The sequence below is a fragment of the Rhamphochromis longiceps genome, linkage group LG22 (assembly GCF_057381845.1).
Source record: "Rhamphochromis longiceps isolate RC_006_pf linkage group LG22, R_longiceps_female_GT1.1, whole genome shotgun sequence".
NCBI lineage: Eukaryota > Metazoa > Chordata > Actinopteri > Cichliformes > Cichlidae > Rhamphochromis > Rhamphochromis longiceps.
In genome coordinates this window covers 15,409,121-15,430,725 of record NC_140577.1, presented here as the reverse complement: position 1 = coordinate 15,430,725, position 21,605 = coordinate 15,409,121, and the positions used below count along the sequence as shown (strand labels likewise).

The window sequence follows — 21,605 nt, the reverse complement described above, 5'->3', positions numbered from 1 at the left end:
TCTTGTCATCGTCAATTGTGTGTGTGAGTTTTTCATTTCAGTTCACTTCAGCCCAGCCAGCCATTCAGCCCGTCCGTCCGCCCGTCTCATGTTATGTTCACCATACATTTATAATAAACACCATCCACATCCTCAATCTGCCTGCGAGGCCTGTGTTTGGGTTCTCTTTCCACACCACAACGCCCTCACAAAAGTAAGTGGCCTTATACTTACTTTTATACTTATACTTACGTATTCGTGTACCCAATTAACCAATATCTAAATATTATATAGATAAAATAACTTAGTTTCATGCCTGTGCCCTTTAAAATGAGTGACAGAGTGCCCCTGCCTAAATGATGGTGTGTGATATTTTTAATTAGGACCCACGGCAAATATGAACTCAGTAGATAACTCCAGCAATAAATGACACAAACAGAGTGCTTTTGATTCAGGTCTCCTAAGGCTGCACATATATGGAAACATCTTTGAACTGTCAATTGTACCTCAGATATACTATTGCCTTAGTTCCTCAAACTGCCAAGAAAAGTGTGTCTATGTTGCCTTTTCCATGAACTTTCAACACAAAGTTTTATAAATGAGGGACAACAAGAGCCATTGGGACTCAACAACATTGATTGGCAAAGTAAAATAATGAGCTGTCAGCAGCTAGGGATCTGCAGGTTCTACACAATTTACAGCAACAGTGTCCACTGTACATTTAAGGAGGGACAAAGAACACTGAGTAACATGGGAACTTCCGGTAATGGCGTTTACTGGGTAGACGTGTTTTAGGTCCGCTCCGCTACTCGGCTCAGCATTTACCTAACGAACCTACTTCTTTGAGATTTTGAATCCCAGTTTTGGATGTCTTTTGCCTTTGTCGATTACTGAAGATCCAAAGAATGTCAAAGTCAAAGGGCAAACAAGACCGAGACCGAGAAACCTCGACATCTGCGGCACCTGTAACTGCAGCCGAGATTAGCTTAATGCTTGAGGAGCATAGAGCTGCATTGCTAGCGGACTTTAAGTCATTCTTTGAGGACTTGTCCTTTGTATGATTTGCCCTCATACCATTTGTTCCACTACTTTCAAATAAGACACTGTGCATCTTCTATCTTGCTAGAGTTTTCAGGTCAGCCTCTCAAGCCTTGGTGGGAAGACTTATTCCAGTTGAAGCCTCACAGTAAGGCTCTAATATCACAAATATATACTTTAATTATGGCATCAAGCAATTACTCAACCAAGAAAATTGCTTCGAGTTGGGAACAGGAACTGGGTCTTCAGTTTGTTGAAGGTTACTGGGACAAAGTAATTGACAAAATTCATTCCTCAGCCTCATGTGCAAGACTCGCCCTTATTCAGTTTAAGACGGTATACAGATTACACTTCTCAAGATTTAGACTATCTAAAATATACCCCGGCATTCCTGACCTGTGCAACAGATGCAACACCTCCCCCTGTGATTTAACTCGTATGTTTTTTGCCTGCCCATCACTTCAGTTATACTGGACTTTTTACTTTGAAGTGCTCTCTCATGTTTTGAGCGTTACTCTCAAACCATGCCCACTAGTTGCCATTTTTGGTGTTTCTGAAGATGCCACCCTAAACCTTAGTCGTAAGCAACTGGATATTATATATATATATTCACTTCACTGCTGGCATGACGCCGAATTTTGCTGTCTTGGAAAGCTCCTCACACTCCAGCCCGATCACGTTGGCTGGAAGATGTTATGTTCTCTTTAAAATGGAGAAAATAAAATTCAGACTCAGAGGAAATGTTAATAAGTTCTCACAGATGTGGCAGCCTTTTATCATTTACTTTAACTCATTGAAAACACTTGTATCATGGGGTTCCCTTTTGTTCTGGTTTTGGGGGGGTGGGGTTGTTTTGGTTTTTTGGGGTTTTTTGTTGTTGTTTTCTGTGTGTGGGTTGTTGTTTTTTGTTTTTCTTCCTTTTCCCCTTTTTTTCTTCTTTTTCTTTTTTCTGTTTTATTGTTATCATCCGAATTCTAATGGCACAATCTCTCTTGATATATATCTTTGTATCGGTTGGTACTTGCTGTATTGGGCCTGATATGTCAAATTACATGTGCAAAACTTTATAAATAAAAAAAAAGGGGGGGGGGGAGAACACTGAGTAACATAAAAACCTGGATCATGTTAGTGTGCCAGATGTAGCCAAACATGCTCTTCCTGGAATCCCTGGCAGGTTAACATAGATATTATTACCTCCCTATATGATTTGATCAAGTTTAAAACAATCTGAGATGTTTAATTATAAATTGGACCTTAAAGGAAATATTCAAAATCTTTTTTGGACATGCATTGTGTCATTTCCTGAGTCAACCAAAGTCATCAAGAGGATTGCATTAAAAAAATCACACCTAAACTCCAAACTCAGGTTTTTCCAGTTGTTCACTTAATTTTTTATGTTTAAAGCAAACTGTGCATGTCTGCTATAAATTCACATAAATGCTGCAGTGTGGCATACAGCAATAATTAAAACATTTTAAAAACTTCTACTTCAGTAAACTTCCACACACTGATCTGACACACACACACGCACTATATGCACACTTTACACACTCTTGCCTGCGTCACTCTGTGCCTGCACACATGCATGCACACAAGCCTTGTTCTGCCCACATGCAGTCTGTCTGTTTTACTGTTTCTCTCAGGGACACTTAAACACAGTACACATAAATATATGAAGAGCTTTTTTCCCCATAAAATTCCACATAGAGGTCAACATTTCTGTTATCTTGAAGATTGCTTGAGTCTTTTTGAACATTTTCAGCTTTTTTTTTTTTCCATTTCATTTGACACATGTATAGTAGTAAGATCTTGAAAATAGAGGTCGATTTTGAATTTATTTTCAAATTGGACAAAAACTCTTCACATCTAGTCATGCACACACATAAACACGCGCCTGCACACGCACAACACAAAAACACGTGGAGTCCGTACCTCGACAAATGGGAGCGGGAAAGTCCCAGACGGCGGCATTTCCGGCATTGGTGATGCATGTGAGTGTCGCATGACCATCTAAGACATAACCAGGGACACAGCTGTACCGCACACTGTCTCCCACTGCAAATCTTCCTCCACCACTTAGCACCGCTTTGGGTGGGACACCAGGGTTTCCACAAGATGAACTGTGCAGTTCTGCAAAAGATAACAGAAAAAGAGAAAGATGAAGGCTTTTATCAGTTTTGTTTTGGGATTAATTTGATTAAAATATTGAAATATACATTTTTCTATCTCAGCCATCACTCAGATAATATGCTCAGCCACTTTTTTATATGGCCTGTATTTGTATAGCGCTTTTCTAGTCCCTAAGGACCCCAAAGCGCTTTACACAACCTGTCATCCACCCATTCACACACACATTCACACACTGGTGATGGCAAGCTACAATGTAGCCACAGCCATAGTGATGCATGTAATTCAGTCTGTCAGATCACACACACATCTAACTAAACAGACGATCAATTTCAATCAGTCCGGGTGAACCTTTCAGTTATGCTTACCCCCATAATCCAAACAGTTTTTTTCTGCTTCTAGTTCCCGTATATTACACACACACACACACACGGTCTCACCAATGGTTATTTTATTTTATGTTGTGCTCTGAGGGCTTTCAAAACACAGGTGACCCACAGCTCGATACTGTGACTGAATCAGAGCTGCTGCTGCTCTGCTAATGTGCAGCTCACACTGTGTCTTCTGTGTAGACATGGTGTTACAGCCCGGTCCCATTGCGTCTGTCATTAAAAACAGTTCTGGGGTCAGAAAAGCAAGACACTTGCATTGTGGTGATGCAGTTTAAATACCTCCATTACAGCCTATTCCAGAGTATTGCTCCAAGCACAGACATAGCTGGGAGCCTACTGGTCTTTACAAATACATACTGCCGAGCACGATGGCTGTAAATGGGCAGTTGGATTGCCTTTGCAATCAAAGAAGAGAAAATTCAGCCTCGGAGAAAGGGCGGAAATGCTAAAGTTTCTTTTCAATCCCCCGTCTTCCCGCTAGCTTAATTTGCAGTTCTGTGTCAAAGACGTATGCACAATTGTAGGCTTATAAACATCCGCCAACACAGACGCACAAACAAGCGCGAGAGGGAGTGAGAGAGCGAGACAGGGGGAGAAGGGGTATTACAAGCCATAAAACAGGAAGTAGATGGGCGCACAGGGAGCAACTCTGGTCTTATTGTTTGAACTTGATTGATACAACTATGAAACAGTTCAGACAGATGCGGGGTTAGGGAGGGGGAGCAGGAACTAGACAGATAGGGGTGAGAGGGAACTGTGGATTGGTGAGGGTGGTGGGGCAGAGAGGGAAAGGAGCAGGATGCCCAGCATGATAGATAGAACTATGAAACTACTAAGACACGGAGAGCAAAAAAGGTAAGAAAGCAAAATGTTAAAGGAAGAGAGAAAAGATTAGAAAAACAGAAATCAACAGCAGTGGTGAGGAAGACTATGCTCCCAAATGAGAGGTGGCAGTATAGCAACACGTATTCTTTAAATGTCACGAGAAACTCTGGAAATCTTTCACTTTACTCCTCGAACTGCAAAAATACCCAAAATAAGTTTGTAAAAAGCTCTAGTACAGCAGCAGGGAGCTCTCTGTCATACTAACTGCAATAATTTGTAATTACTATTCACAAAGCAGGTATAGAGGAGATTTAATGTCAGTAAATGAACGGATGATATGACTCTTGAATTGGCCGGCTGATAGATTCATTTATAAAATGACTTTACTGTCATACCTTTTCAATTACATCCCATTCCTTCCCCTTTAGCCACAGTGCGGGTGATTATGTGGACATTTATATTTGGAATTTTTATGTGGCCACAATCAACCTGTCTTTTCATTTTCCTTTAAAATAAACCTGTCAGCTTTCTTTTTGTTATTATCATATCTCTTAAATGCGTATATGCATGTGTACATGTCATTAAGTCTGCCTGCCAGCTCCCTGACACACACACCTCTAATTGCCATTCTCCTTATCTCCACACACACAGTGACAGGGAAACACACACTAACAAGACACACTTGGACATTAGCGCACATGCGCACACACACACACACAACCATGGTCATCCATCACTGTGGCGAACCCCTGTGCTGTACTGTGATTGGATGTCAGGTTGGCCTAGTGTTGCGACCCGTTGGCCTATCGATTTTACCAGTCAGCATGGCCCCACTTGGTGTCAGGATGTTTGTTGTTGTTGAGCATCCTATCAGGCACACATTTACTCTCATCCAAACACACACACAAACATTAACATTGGTGGTCCAGAGTGCAATCCAGGGCACACGCTAACAAACAGTTTCCCATTTTAGCTACTTGGAGCTTGACTGGTATCTCCATCACTTTTTCCATTTATCTATCTTTTTGCATTGTTTCCCCCTTTGTCATTTTCACTATTACTATTTTCTGTCCAGCTTCTTTACTCCATCTGTTTCTGCTGTCTTGTTAGGCTTTCATTCCCACTTCTGTTGTTTTTACCCCTCTCCTTCTCTGCACCTCCATCCATCGATTCCCCCCTTCTCTTCCCTTACTACCTTATCCTCAACAAAAAACCTTTGACAACACCTCCCTCCTTTCTATTTCTCCCTTGTTTTATCCATACTAATATATCAACCCTTATGTCCATCTCCCTGTTCCTCCTTTCATTCTTTCCTACCTAGTTTATTGTGAACATCACACACTTTCATTACACTAGTTTATTCAGTAGCCAGCAGCTATGCCACGCTCTTCACAGTGGTTTATTGCTGCCTTCCCTCTCTTATTTATTCTCTCATACCCACACTTCTTCTTCCTCTCATTTCTCTCTCTTTAGCTATGTCTGCTTCTCTTTCGCTATCTCAGTCTCTCCCCAGTTTACCATAACCATGATTTCAGTCTCAGTTGCTTCATTACAAGCTGCTGCTTTTATGGGCCATCTGTAGAACTATCTGCATTTGTCACACATACACACACACACACACACACGCGCACACATGCACGCGCACACGCACACACACACACATTCAAAGGCCTGCATGTAAAGGACTATACAGTTTCTCTCTTTCTACCACACATACACATTCTCACACATGTAACCATTTACCTGGCTTTTATTTCTCCCTAGATAAGCAATTACAGCCGAGTCCAAGTACAGAGAGCACAAGAAAGAGGGGAAGAGGTGGGGAGGAAAGAACTGAGCAGAGGGTAAAAAGCACGAGAGAATGCTGCCATGCTTTTAGACTTTTTAGTGAGACAAATGGCACTGCAGACTGGAAGACTGGTGAGGGGGAGTGAAGGACAGTGAAGTGGGCGAGGGGGACAGAGAGCAAGACAGGAAAACAGAGGCACAGAGACGGGGGGGTGATTCATGGAGTTCAGAGGTTTTACACCTCAGTCAGCAGTAATTTTTTTTACAAGATGAACTGAGTTTCAGACCTGAACAGAGTACAGTAGAAGGTAAAATGCTTGAATGCAAAACATAGAATATGTGGTAAGAAATCATATACATAGATTAAAGGGCAAAAAATAAAAAATAAACCAAAAATGTGATTTTGAAGTTACTTTTTAAGATGTATAACACAAAAAGATTTTGTTTTTAGAGAGTTCTGTAACAATCAGGTGTCTCTTCTGGGGCACTTAGATTTACCGCCTGTCAACTTCCGAGTCAGTTGCCTGTCAGTTTGATTCATTTATCACTGTGACCAACTCTTTTTATAGACTTGTGAAGGACTTGTATCATAAAACACTTTTTGTCTAATAAGTTAACACCACTTTACAGCCTTAGTTGTACATCATAAACCATACTGTATGATACAGTGTGCCTCTCCTGACAGTTTAATCATGCTGCCACTTTACACAACAAACACATTTTATCTGTTTAATCTGTTTCTCTAATCCAAGCAGAGGCACTATTAAGCAATCATGAATAAATAAAAAAAACACAAGAAAATAGTTTTATATAACAGGCCCAGAATATACATGTTGTTACTACTTTTAAAGATCAGCGTGAATGTTTTGCACATTTATTTTCCAAACCTTTATTTTGCACAAGGTGACGTTCTGAATACATCCTTTTCTTCATGTCAAATTTTCTGTAACGTGCACGTGAGGCGTACATTAGCATTCTGATACAGCTTGGCAAAATGTGATTGGCAGTTTCCTGTCTGCAGCAATAGGTTGCCATTACCAAATAAATGAGACGGGTTTAGAATTGCTGGAGTTAAATGTCATTGCCGGGGCAAGCCGTGTGGAATATTTAGGACCAGGACGCGGCAGCTCTGGTGCAGGTGAGTATTTATTAACGAAGGGAAAAACAAACAACAAAGGCACTGGGAACATGAAACTGGAACCTAAACTGGGTAAAACTAACAAAACAAACCACAAACGAAGATGCAAGGAGGTCCGGGGAAATACACAAGGAGAGATGCAGGGAGACCGAGGGGAAACAACACAGACGAACCAGCAACTACTATGACAGAAGACACAACTTAAATACACTCAGAGAACACAGGGAGATTACACACAGGTGGGGAACACAGCTGGGAGTGATTAACGTGACGAGACTAGGGAGGCAAACTGAAAACACTCACATAAGACGCAGACCTTCACAATAAAACAGGAACTACGCATGAAAGGACACAAACTAAAAAACACGGACTAGATACAGGAACACACGGGCAGAACAGAGTACACAAACGCTGGGTCAAAAGGACCCAGGATCATGACAGATAACCCTTCTGTGAAACTGCCCTTGCTACTGAAGGAAGAGGATTTGAAAATAAAAAAAATAAAAAATAAAAAATTATGTTATATTGTACTACACTTGTTATCCATTCAATTTTAGATTATTTTATAATCTACAATAGCATGCAAAGATCACGAGTCATCCCTCGTTTTTATATATTTGATTCATATAATCATTGTCAGTATGTACAGAGGAGGCCAGTAGAGAGGTACATCAGTGATACGGTCATCTGTAAAACACAGCGGAGGCTCTGTCAAGGTTTGGTGCTGTATTTCAGTATATTGTGTTGGGGATTTTGTCAAAATTATGGAATTATGAACACAGAAACATACAGTTAGATTTTAATACCATGTAATACTATCTGAAAAGCATCTAATTGGCAACAGCTTCATTTTTCAACATTTATCCCAAACACAGTGCCAATGCAATAAAAGTGTACCTGGACACAAATTTTAAAAAAGCGCACAATGGAAAACTCTCAATGGACTGACCTCGACAGAGCTTGGACCTCAACGTTACTGAAGCAGAGCAGGATCATGTTGACAGAGAATGGAACAAGAGGCAGCCAACATCCAAAACATCGTTTTAGAGCTTTGCATGTTCTCCAAGAAGCCTGGAGAACTATTCCTAAAGGTTGCTCAAACAGATTGTAAGAAACCTTGCTTAACAGAGATCAGGCTGTGTACACACTATGTTTTCATAAATTGCTGCACTTTATATAGAAATGACGGGTTGCTCAAGACTTTTGACAGCACTCCATGTACATCTGTCTGGATTAATTAAACGATTATAATCTTAATTCTAAAATAAAATGCTGCTTGTGGTAGCATGCATCAGAGTCGCAAGCAGGTATGTGATTGAAATTGTTAATGTGTCCTTGATTGTACAAACAAAAACTTTAAGGGGTTATGTGGTAGTTTTGGAAATAATCCAATGTTGTGGTTGAAAAATGTCAGATGTGTTTTTGCCCATTTTGTTCAAAAATAATACATCCATATATTTATAATATTGACAGTGGAACCTTTCCCACCAAACAATCCCTGTATTGTTAGAAAGTTGCTGCAGAGCTGTCAAGTAACTGTCATACTAGGATTCGAGTTATTTTCTGAAATTCTAACTATGACAGCTTAACAATCACGAATGGGATAATGTGAAATTATTCTACATGGCTTTGTGCTTTTTAATATGAAAAGATTAATGCCAAGATGAGATATCCACCATTTGAAAAATGTGACACCTTTCTCTATAAAAGCATTAAAAGAATGAAAAAAAAAGCAGTTAAAAGAATCGTGCTGAGCAGAAGCTGAGCAAATACAAAGAGTGATGGGATGAATGGTAAAAGTTTTCTCCTTGATGTGGTTATACACCAAGAAGAAAGCTTTTCTGTTTATGTGACTATATGTATATGTAGGTATCAACTACATTTATTTCTATACAGTGTATATGTGTGTGTTAAAGCAGTTAAAGAAGAACATTGGAGCTGCTATGTAGGTCCTTGTAATAAAATCTTACAGCGTGTGATAAACAAAAGGAGCTAAAGTGAAGTTCACAGCTGGGCACTGTTTTAAAAGAGTAGTTAAGGTAACCCCCTCACCTCCACCCCCCACCACACACACTTCTATATAACGTTTGTGATGGCGAAGAGAAGAGAGTTGACATGATATATGATAATGGAAATGGAACAACAAGTACCAGCAGTTCTGGCCTCTTCCAGCTATTACCAGCCACAGTCCAAAGTGAGGAACAGCAGGGGGTAGGACTAAGATCTTTTCCAGACAAATTCCCTTTTCAGCCTCAAACTGACTCTCGGTGGCGAACCGCTAGCAACAAAACGAGCCATTCATTTTCACATTCATTGGTAAATGGTAAATGGTAAATGGCCTGTATTTATATGTATTTCACTTCCTGGTCAAAATGACAAGCTGTGAGACTAGATTGTCTGAACCCTCTCGGGTCCAACTCATCATTGGTGATAACCCTAATCCTAAATTATGTCCTAAAAATATGTAATTTTTATCTTTGTTTAAAACTGTTCTCCACAGTCTTGGCAATAAGGTGACAAAGAAAGCAATCTGACTGTGTCAAAATAAATAGGCTTGGGGTTGATGATGACCTAGACCTTAATAAAAACATACATTTTACATTCAGAGAAGTATGTGTGGTGGTAAGAGATGCCATCTACAGATACAGCCATTTAAAATTGACCAGCAAGTCTATGGCAGATTTTTTTTTAAATTTATTTATTATCATTATTGTTTACTTTTAATCACATATTCGCTTATATTTTGGTAATTTAATAAAAGAAATCAGATATATATATATATATATATATATATATATATATATATATATATATATATATGCTGCAACATTCTTGCCTGTGCTGGATTATGGTGATATTCTATATATGAATGCTTCTGCTCAATGTCTTCGAATGGTTGATTCTGTGTATCATGCTTCTCTGAGGTTCATCACTAACTGTAAATTTCAGACTCACCACTGTGAGTTATACTCTCAGGTAGGATGGCCTGCTTTGGTAAGTCGGAGGAACTCTCATTTATACAGTTTTATATATAAGGCGATACTTGGGTTGCTGCCTTCTTATATATGTTCCCTGCTTGTAATGAAACATGCTGGTCGGTATTCTCTTCGTCCGCATGGTTACTTGTTGCTTTCTGTTCCATTTGCCCGAACTGAACTTGGTAAAAGAGCTTTTGTCCATTTAGCACCCTCGGCCTGGAACAAACTGCAGAAGGAATGGAAAATGACTGAATTCATTTCATTAAGTGATTTTAAATCTAAACTACGAATCCTTGAGGCCAAGTCCATAACATGCAACTGTTTCAATTAGATTGATTGTCATTTTAACTGACTTTTTATTTTATTTGAATTTTATTGAATTTTATTTTTATTTTATTTGTATTCTTTCACTTATTGTTGCATGTGTGTTGTTGCTGCCTGTGTTTGAGTAATTTCTGTAACTGTGAGACATCTGCTGCTGCCTATCTTGGCCAGGTCTCCCTTGAAAAAGAGGTTTTTAATCTCAATGGGATCTTCCTGGTTAAATAAAGGTTAATAAATAAATAAATAAATAAATAAATAAATAAATATATATATACATATATATATATTTTAAACCTCTCAGTAATAGGAACTGGAGTCTAGCTCTGCAGTGTTTGTGTAAGGGTAATGGCCATTTTCACCTTTATCCTGCAGCAATCATCCACTTGAGTTGTGATTACATGACCACTTAATATTGAAAATGTCATAAGTACTCCGCAGCTCTGCATTTGGTGAAACTGACAACCTGATGATGTTGGCACTATTTGTCTGTTCTAATCATGTTGCAAAAGTACATTGGTAGCTTAATTGCCTCCTAAGGGACTAAGACAGAGCCATGTTTGGAAAGCAATCCAGCAAAATTGAAAATACAACTGAGAAAGAGCTAGAAAGATTTTCTTTAATGTTTTGTATGGGTAGGCCATTAGACTTTACACCAGAGACCTTCATTTGTGGTTTCTCTCTAACATGAGCAGTTCAGTACCCAACATAGAGTTTTCTGAGCCAGAACTGGCATTTTGGCTGTTTGAATGTGCACTGATATCAAACGCCAGCCTGGCATGCAAATACTTATAAAATAGAGAGAGTAAATAGAAAGCAAATTTGGTTTATATCTCCATTGGATCTGCGAATCAGCCATTCTGTTAGGTAGTCCCGGCTTTTGCCTTCAGAACTTTCCTAATTCTTCATGGCTTAAATTCAACAAGATGATGACACCTTGATTTTCGTCCATACATGACAGGGTAGCACAAACCTGCTCCAGATTTGTCAGCTGCACATCCATGATGCATATGTCCTGTTCCATTGTATCCCAAAAGTGCTCTACTGGATCTACTCTGAGCTTTGTTCTGCTGGAGGTTTCTTTTTTATGTTAAGAGAGTTTTTCCTTCCCACTGTTCCCAAGTGCTTGCTCATAGGGGGTCATCTGGTTCTTTTCTTCTGTATTATTGTAGGATCCTTACCTTACAATATAAGGCACCTTGAGGCGACTATTACTTGCGCTGTATAAATCAAACAAAATTGAATTTAATTGAAACTGATGTGCTGTGTATTCATAGCTACACTTCTGCCCACCTTGGCGCTAACAAATGGATGAGTTATTCTGGCCTTCCTATCAGCTCCAAGCAGCCTGGCCATTCTCCTCTGACCCTTGGCATCAAATAGGCATTTTCATTTCATTTTTTTCCTTTCACTTACTGAGTAAGCACTGCTTACTGAATATTTTTCAGACCATTCTCTATAAATCCTAGCGATGAAAAATCCCTGTAGATCAACAGCTCCTGAAGACCAAGCTGTCTGTCACCAACAACAACGCTGCATTTAAATTCACTTGAATCACCTTTCTTCTCCAAGTATGTTTGTTTTGAACTTCAGCAGGTGATCTCACGAAGCCTGCATGCCTAAAAGCACTAAGCTGCTGCCATATGGTTGACTGATTAGCTGTTTGCTATATAGAACAGTTGAACAGATGCACTTAATGAAACAGAGGGCAAGTATGTAAGCCAAGCATGAAATAAAAAAGGCTACATTTCAGTAGATGCCCTACATACTCTTTCATTGTACTCTAACAATTAAAACAGACACAATACACAGGATAATTAGTTGTTCTAATATTGTTAGTAACTAACATGGTTGATATAATGTCAGAGTAAGAGTAAGCAAAAATATGTGTTAACAAATCATTTAATGTCTTCTGTAATGTCACTGTTGCATATAATAGAGAAGACTAGGGCACTAGCAAGCTTTAAGGCAGGTCATGTGTGTTAAAAGATGAACTGCTTGGTTTTAACTGGGTGATGAGATGGCCACAATGGTCTTCCAAACTATGAGTTACAACGCTAAAACAAGGAAGACAGCACTTAAGTTACACATCAGATCTTGAAGATTCAAGTTGAAAAGCTTTACTGACATACATTGTGTAATTTGAGTGTATAAGGAAAAACACACAAACACACACACACACACACAATTTGTGCTAAGGGCTTTCTTGCACCAGCGCTGTCAACACTAAGCTTCATTTCACAAATTGTATAGAACAGATGACAAGAGTGCAAAGTGCATGCTGCCTGGGGATACACATGCTACCTCTTTTCTTTTCTATGTGTTTTTAATGTAACCTTTTTTTGATCCTATTTGTACAGCCTAATAATGGTCTAAAATATACAATCCAAGGCTGTTGCGCTTTAATAATTTCAGCTAGTACTCAAACCCCATCACATTACATAATTCTTATCTAATACATAACACTAACGGCTTAGGCAGTGAAGAAAATGAATGGCTCTACGAACTGAATTGACAAAATATAGGGCTTAGGATTCAGGATAGTCATCTTTCAATTGAAAGCGTCCTACAAATAATGACTTCATAAATGTACTAGGCCTGCTGCTATCTCAAATATTACCTTAATAGATAATAGTAAGATCTTTTTAAAAAGCTAAGATTTTCTTTTCATTTTAAATTTACTTTTGGGTTGTGTGAGTGCACTTCACAACAAATGTGTAAAATAGCCCAAGTTTGATTACTTCTGAAAACATTTATCGTGGGGCAAAGTGGTAGCAGAACGTGTGTGTGTGTGTGTGTGCGCGCGCATGTCAGAGGGAGACAGAGAGACTGTGAGGCAGAGTTAAAGCGGGAAAAATGGAGAGCTCTCAGATAAACTAACAGTTGTTCAAAGCTTTAGCTCATCTGGCAGCTGTGAAGATCAGTTAATACACACAACTGTGTTGCTAATGATTGTAACTTCTAGTGTAGATCAGAGATTATGGACTCAGAGCAACAGACCACTAATGTCTCTCTGGGTTTATTACACCCCAGAACACAAACAATCAAGCACACACCCCACTCTCCCTAAAGGTAAAAGCTGCTGTGAGGGTTGCGATAGTGGTGCCTTGATGTTCAGGCTGAACAATAATTATCTGTGTTCATTGAGATCATGAAGTAGCTTCCAGCAGCCAGTGTCAGTGTATACTGTCTGACCATAAATGTTGCATATGCTGGCCTGCATAAATGCTGTTCTGATACAGAATTTACCATAACCTGATTATTTGGCAATTAAAATATCACAGTAATGATGATATATTACTGGAGTGGATGGCGGTGTGAAAACTTTGGGTTCTCCAGTAGTTAGGCTTAAATTAATGCCTCCTTCTTCGTCTACTTTTTACGATACTGCTCAGTAAATATCACATATATATCACTAAAGGGGCCGCTGTAGATGCAATTATTGGACATAATATTTAATCAACACTACTAAGAAGAACCCGCATTCATAATAAGCAGATATAGTGAGTAGCCTGGTTTTCCTTTGAAATATATTGCAGCTGACTACAAATTTCCATATGCCAGAATTAGACCCATCCAAGGGAGGATGCAATTTAATGTGGCAGGGTAAAACAAGTTATTCATTTTGAGGGTAGACAATAACCCTGTCCAACACAATTACCTCATTTTTGTGGATGGAGTATCCATCTAAAAATGTTAGTTGAAAAGATGTGCTTAGGTTTTTTTCCAGGCTTGCAATTTCCCTGTATGTAATTGAATGAGCAGATAATGACAGCAGTCTGACTGCTCACAAAGAAACATGGGGATGTCAATTATAAGCTCTTTACCTCCACTTCACCGGTGTGTGTGTGTGTGTGGTCGTTCACGTGCACTCTAGCGTGAGTGTTTGTGTGTGGGCCTCTTGCGTGCATGTCACCGCACGTGCATATACAAGGATTGGTGTGTGTGTTTTGAGTCCATGTGGGTGTAACTCCTTGATGCTGTGATCAATGTTTCTCTGAGGTTTGGTTCAATAAACCATTAGATATCTCCCTAAAGACATCCTGCCAACAGAACTTCATTAGACTGACACACATACATATAAAGAAAAAAGAAAACATGCCACACACACACCTGTTACCTCAAAATGTATCCTGTTTTAACAGGCTGTGGGCGTCGGAAATGAACATAATCCAGTTCTAGTTTGTTTGCGGTTGCTTCTTTTGTTTCTTTTTTCTTTTACTAAAGCAGTACTCTGCAGCATCAGCTATCATTTGATCTGACCTAAAAGGGCTGACTCTGACTGGAACAAATATGCTCGAGCAGACTTGATCAAACAAAATAGTAAACCGTCCAGTGACACAGGCAACACAAGAAACGGACACGTTTTCTTTTATTGAAGTGACTTACTGTAGATGATGGTGATACATTGCTAAAGGAACACACTGTGTGTTATGAGGATTTCTTTGATATGCTTTTTGCTGAGAAGTATAGCTGGTGGATTATCTTCGTGTCCAGCACAGTGATTATTTACTTCACTGCAGTTAAAAGAAATATGTTACACAGACTGAACTGCATCAAGTACCACACAAAATAGCAAACACAGAGAAGCAAAAGTAATAACAATTTTCTCAGTGCATGAAGAAAAGCTTGTGTGTATTACTAAAAATCAGTAAACCATTAAGCTCCGTCTTAGCCTTAGCTCTTATGTCAGAGTCCTGCACTGATTTTAGTAAGAGTACTGATCAGCTTTCTACTTCCTGTAGTTTTCTTCTCTGTTTCACACATTCATCTTTCACTTCTACCTCTGTCCCTTTCTTCCTCTCTTATCTCTTCTCACAGCCACCCCTCTTCTTACTATTAATTAAAAGTCTGTATCTGTGTGTGTGTGTGTGTGTGTGTGTGTGTGTGTGTGTGTGTGTGTGTGTGAGAGAGAGTTTGCTTGTGTGCAAACATCAGGCTTCAGTATTAATTAAAGGTGTGAATGCTAATTGGTCAGATCAATAACGGGTCGTTAGGCCTCGGGGGCTGCGAGCCAATAGGAAATCATTATGTGTCTGACATCACTGTCACTCTGCTAAACTTGCACTGCACAGTGACACCATGCATACGCAGACATGTACGTCTGCACTTGCACACAGAGATTTGCACTTGCACTGCTGTCATCTGGAAAGATAGGTTTACTTCAAACACTGTGACAGAGAGAAAAGAGCGAGAGTAAAGAAACAGAAGCTGTTATCTGAACAGAAGAAGCAAATTGGCACAAAATGTAAGCAAAGAAAGAAATTGCAGCATGTACCCAAAACAAAATCAATATCTATTAAGGAAAACAAGAGATAGCGTGAGAGAGAAGATTTTCAGAAACAAAATAGATGCAAAGCCAACATTGGGAGGAACTACATAGAGCGGATCATCTCAGAAGGCCTTTTTGTACTGATCAATACCACAGCAGCCTTTGTCTCTATGGCATTTATGACACTACTACTGCTTTCTCTTTCTTTGCAAATCTCAATATGCACCTTTCAGTATTATTTTATCTACTACAGCCTTTTATGTGCCTTACATACATATAAATACATTTTGTTGATATTTAAAAAAAAAAAAAAACAAGAAAAGAGACGAGGATAGTATTTGATGAACTGTACAGGACTGGTGGCTTCTCTGATGGGATAAAGATAGCAGACAGTCAGCTCAATTTGCCATTTCAAACCAGCTTGCCTAGTACACTGACAGCTTCATGCCCCAAGTAACATCCACTGTCACATTTCCACAATATAAGCTTGTTTTTATATTAAACTGTCCTCTTCAACACCTTCTACCTCTACTCTTTATACAGCTTCACAGGCTGAAGCTGAGACAGAGCCTTAGATTTAACAGTGTAAGCACTACTTCATGCTATACAGTAAATGACTTTTTGCCACTGGATTTATCAACTGGTATTCTTGCTCTGAAATCTGATTTAAATTTCAGATCCTCAGAAATCATCTGGTTAACAATATTTCTGGTGGCTGTGCTACTAGATGAAAATGCGATACAGTGAAGTTTGCTGTCTCCAGGGGTCACTAACCATGTTGTCACTTGTCACTGAGACAGTATATATTTAATTCTGTCAGACAAACCTTTCACTTGTCCACAAACAAAAAAGCAATATGCGAGAAGACAGCAAATTAGAGGTATGCAGGGGTAATGCTGTTAAATTGTATAGCAAACACAAACTGTTGCCTGCAGAGGCAAATATTACCAATTTGTATGTGTATGTACGTGCTGATCAAATCTGTATGTGCGTTTCTGCTCAGTTGAGACAGGCTAGCTAACTATCTTTTGTGTGATCTCTAGTAGATGTGCTTACTAAAGTATAACATAGGACTGCACGATTAATCGTTAGAAAATCACAATCTCGATTCATACTTATGTGCGATCTCATTTCCAAATGACAACGATTAAAAAAAAAAGAAAAAAAAAAGACGACAACGATTGCACCGCATTTTGATCCGGGACGTAATCTGCATGAAAACAAGCGCTCACTCTTCCTGCTTGACAAATGACAAGGGCGGAGCCTTATACCACGTGATACAGAAGCTGTGCCGTGTGATGCTAAAATTGGCAGGAAAAAACAACGGAGAGCACGTCAGGGATGACGAGAAAGTGACAGGAGAAAATCTGTCCCGGTCAACCACCCAAACATCAATAACGGGAACCTTATACAGCGCTTCCCTATACACGTCGAACTCCCGCAGGCACAAAGAAATTACGGAGGCTATCACTTATCACCTGACCAAAGATATGGCTTCCATCAACACTGTGCAAAACGAGGGATTTAGGAAAATGATCAACACCCTAGACAAACGCTACGCAGTGCCGTCCCGCAACTATTTTTCTATTGTTGCACTACCTGCTCTATACACGCAGCGTTGAGCAACGGTGGAGACGGAATTTCAAGCAGTACAACATTTTGCGGCAACAACAAAACGTGAGACATTTGTTGTTTTTATGTTTATTTATTGTTTTTATGTTCAGTCTCAACTGTTAAGAAGTTGATGTGCAGTTAATAAGTGCAATAAATATTTATATTGGAAAAGAAAATTGTGAGAGAATCGTGATCTCAATTCTAAGCCAAAAGATCGTGATTCTCATTTTATGCAAAATCGTGCAGCCCTAGTATAACATATTAAATTTAACATCTTAAGATACCCTGGAAGTGACTGACAGATACTAGGACACATGTACCCACACACAAATGTAAACAAATCTCACCTTAACTGTGTACCTACTAAATGATGCAGTCTCACTGAAAAGTTGCTTTGAGTTGTTAGCTCCCATGGATTCAACAAGCAGTCACCCTCCTGTACCTACAAGCCTGCCAGTAGTGAAATCAGCGATTAATTAAAAATGACTCAGGATACCTCTATAGTGTCTGTGTCTTTAAGTATATCTCTGTTCTAACTTGCTGTTGTTAACATTGTAAAAATATTTTATTTTTTAGTATTTAATTAGGTCTGGTGCCTTAAACTAAACAGACTTCCTCTATTTCTATATTTTTTTTTGTTTTCAAGTAGACAATTGGAAAATGAAGTGGGCTCAGCAATACAATACACACAACATAATATGGGTTGATAAATGCGCAGTAAACTTACGGGTTGGTGGAGGATTTGAACTAATGGCAATATACGATATATGATGTAATAATTTCAGATGCTAACAGACATTCAGTGGAATGGTAACTTCCAAAAAGTTGAACTACAAAGCCCACCCACGGACACACAGGCATTAATAACACTACGTACATTGTATATCCCTTCGAGGTGGTCTTTTGATGTTAAGTAGTTTTTCACTTTTCTACAATAAAAGCTTAAAGATTGTCATAAATACACATTTCCAGAAAACGAGCAAACAAAAAGCTATATTATTACCAAATCGATGGTACTACAATGCACACAGCTGGCTTGTTATTGAATTTAAACTATTACTGTTAATGACTGCTTCTGGGAAAATCAACAGGTTCAGGTTCAGAAAAAAAGCCTAAGGCTTCACAAAAACATGGATTCATGGACTACAAGCCATATTTATATATGACAAGCTACTAATGCAGTTTTCATTGAATGGTTCACACACCAGATGTAAGTCCTGATCCAGAAGCTTACCAATGGAAGCATTCATATTGGCTTTTAAAACTAAAGTTGAACATTGAAGTGATATCAGAATGTGTAGTTTGGTGCCAGCTTTTATTTTGAAGTGCACTTCACAACACCTCAACATTAAAGCTCTTTCAACCTGTATCAGTGTTGTCCCTTTTAATCTCCTCTCCTTTCATCTCTCTTCTCGCCATAATACTCTCCTCTATCACTAGTCTTTGTAACAATTGTGTAGTATCGTCTAACACCAAACACAACCCAACAAGTGGTCCTTGTGTAACTTAAATAATTTCCCTGCCAGTACATGATGGAAACATGTTCGTGTGTGCACAATTTGTCTCTGGTGTGCAATATCACCAAGGAATCAATCAAGGAGTAAAAGTAGTTTTCATCATAAAACAGAACCTAAATTATTACAGATACTATCTGCTATGACAGAAACGTTGTCTCTGAGTGAAGGACTTATTTTATTGAGTTAAAAACATAAATATATAGATGTACACTAAATGACTGGTTTATTACATACACCTACCGGTATGAAATTGGACACCTTTTTCTTTTCAGAGCTACCTTAATCCTTCATGACACGGATTCAAAAAGGTGCTGGAAACATTCCTCAGTGATGTTCGTCCATATAGATATGACAGCACCACACAGAACTGTAACTGCAGATCTGTCAGCTGCACATCTCAGGCTTGTTACATCGTGCATTATCTTGCAGGAAACAGCCATGAGAAACTTGGCATACAGCACGAATACTCAGGTAGGCTGCTAAACAATTCTAATTTGGTACTAAAGGGCCCTAAGAAAATATCCCCCACACTATTAGACCACCACCTGCAGAATCTGGTAGGTGCAGTACACTGGTATAGCCCCTGTACTACGAGCGGCTATACCACATTCACTTAAATCACTTTTTCTCCCCATTGCCTAAATACATGTGGCTGCCATGTGATTGGCTGATTAGCGTTAACCAGCAATTTGTTTTAACAAGCAGTTGAACAGATATACCTAATAAAGCAGCAGGTGAGTCATGGCAGATGACAGCCCCTCCCTGAGCCTGGTTCTGCCGGAGGTTTCTTCCTGTTAAAAGGGAGTTTTTCCTTCCCACTGTCGCCAAAGTGCTTGCTCATAAGGGGTCATATGATTGTTGGGTTTTCCCCTGTAACGCATTATTGCAGGGTCTACCTTACAACATAAAGCACCTCGAGGTGACTGTTGTTGTGATTTGGTTCTGTATAAATGAGATTGAATTGAAAGTGAGTGTATCTATTTGTATTAATCTCAATGCTGACAGTACTGATAGAGAAATCAATTTGAAATGACCTTTAAGTCAGAGTTTCTCTTATACTGACGACTATTTTTAACCCTTCATTTTATCTTGAAAGCTTTTAGCAGGAATGTTTGTTGTCAAATAAGTAGAAATGGTTTGATCAGCAATCTTGTGTTCTTTATTACAAGGTCCATTATATTGCTAATGTTAACATTTTCCCTGAAAAGACTTCCCCAAGCTGCTAATTACCAAAAGAATCAAATGCTCAGGCATCAGTTTTAGTGGGGAAAAAGCCAAAACTCAATGTGGCAGATGTTCTCACACTAAACTAAGAGTGCTGTGTTGCTATACTTTCCACTGTAATACTGCTGTTCACTTTATTAAGAAACAGTAGTTGAGATATTAAAAGCAGTGGGGTAGTTAAATAACAAAATCTGCTGAACAAAAAGCAGAGCACAGTGGCTGAAGAATACAGGGCTGATAGTCATGTTAGCAATTAATTGGATGATTAAATATTGAGTGAAAAACCCAGTGGAATGCCCTTAAATAATGAAATCTGCTGATGAGAGGCCACAAGAGGTTAGAGACCAGTCTGCTGATGTTCCTTATCACATTTTTTGGGATGGTTATACATTTGGTGAAAATCCTAACTGGCTGACAGCATTAAGGGATCTGTTTTGTGTAAATGCTGCCTCTGAGTTCTGTCTAACTCACGGCATTAAGAACTGCTCTGTCAGCATGACCCTGTTCATTTTTGCCGTTATGCTAATCAGGTGACATTCCTTCTTGCTTGGCAGAAGGAGCTGATTGGATGGGCCGAGGTGGAGACCCTGAAGGGAGGCCGTTTGATTGGTTGGCTCATATAAAGCTGAATGATGGACTGACATTGGCCAGGTGGCCATATTATTATCAAACCACACACGCACTCACACACAGACACACAGAACTGCACACCTATATTAACTCTGTACCAGGATATATTTTAGTCAGGTGGCCAGTGGTTGTCTGACAGACCTGAATATCAAATCAATATATCATTCGATGTAATTTCTATCCTGTCCAGCACAGAGGGGTTTGGCAGCTATTCCATATATTTTCATCATAAAGGTGTTTAATATAATTCAGATATGAGGTCAATATATCATTTGCTGGACTTCTTTTAGTGAGAAACCTCTTCCTTGCCAATTCAAGTGCTGAAAGACTTTTATTTAATAGTATTAATCAGATGTCACAGTAATGGCTCGTTTGTGGACAAGCTTTGAAGATGGACATCTATCCTTTCTATGCAATAAAACACTTGGAACCTTCTTAATATAAATACATCACAGAATTGGTTAGTTTTATCCAGGTATCACATTAAATTGTCACTTTCTGGAATTTGATAATTAGAGGAAACTATAGTATACTTCATAGCAGGAAAGTGAGATGTCTGGCAGCAATTTAATGTAATTATATCATCCAGACATCAAACTGATACATTGTGCGGAAATTCAGTGAAGGGTTGACACTGAGAGATTTAAAAGTTATTTTGTACTTTACCATTATATAATTACATGCAGTAATCAAGATAATGACCTAATACCACTTGATTTTAACAATGATATGACGAGTACCACTTCTTACATAAAATATCTA

The 21,605-nt window shown here is 39.0% G+C and overlaps 1 protein-coding gene across 1 annotated transcript in view; it reads right to left on the bottom strand.

The window, feature by feature from the left end:
* Positions 1–21,605, bottom strand: part of csmd3b (CUB and Sushi multiple domains 3b) — a 417,790-nt gene that overhangs the window by 241,892 nt on the left and 154,293 nt on the right. Inside the window, exon 4 of the mRNA XM_085395224.1 lies at positions 2,950–3,147. Within this exon, the coding sequence (XP_085251350.1) occupies positions 2,950–3,147 (198 nt within the window). The remainder of the gene's footprint in view (positions 1–2,949; positions 3,148–21,605) is intronic.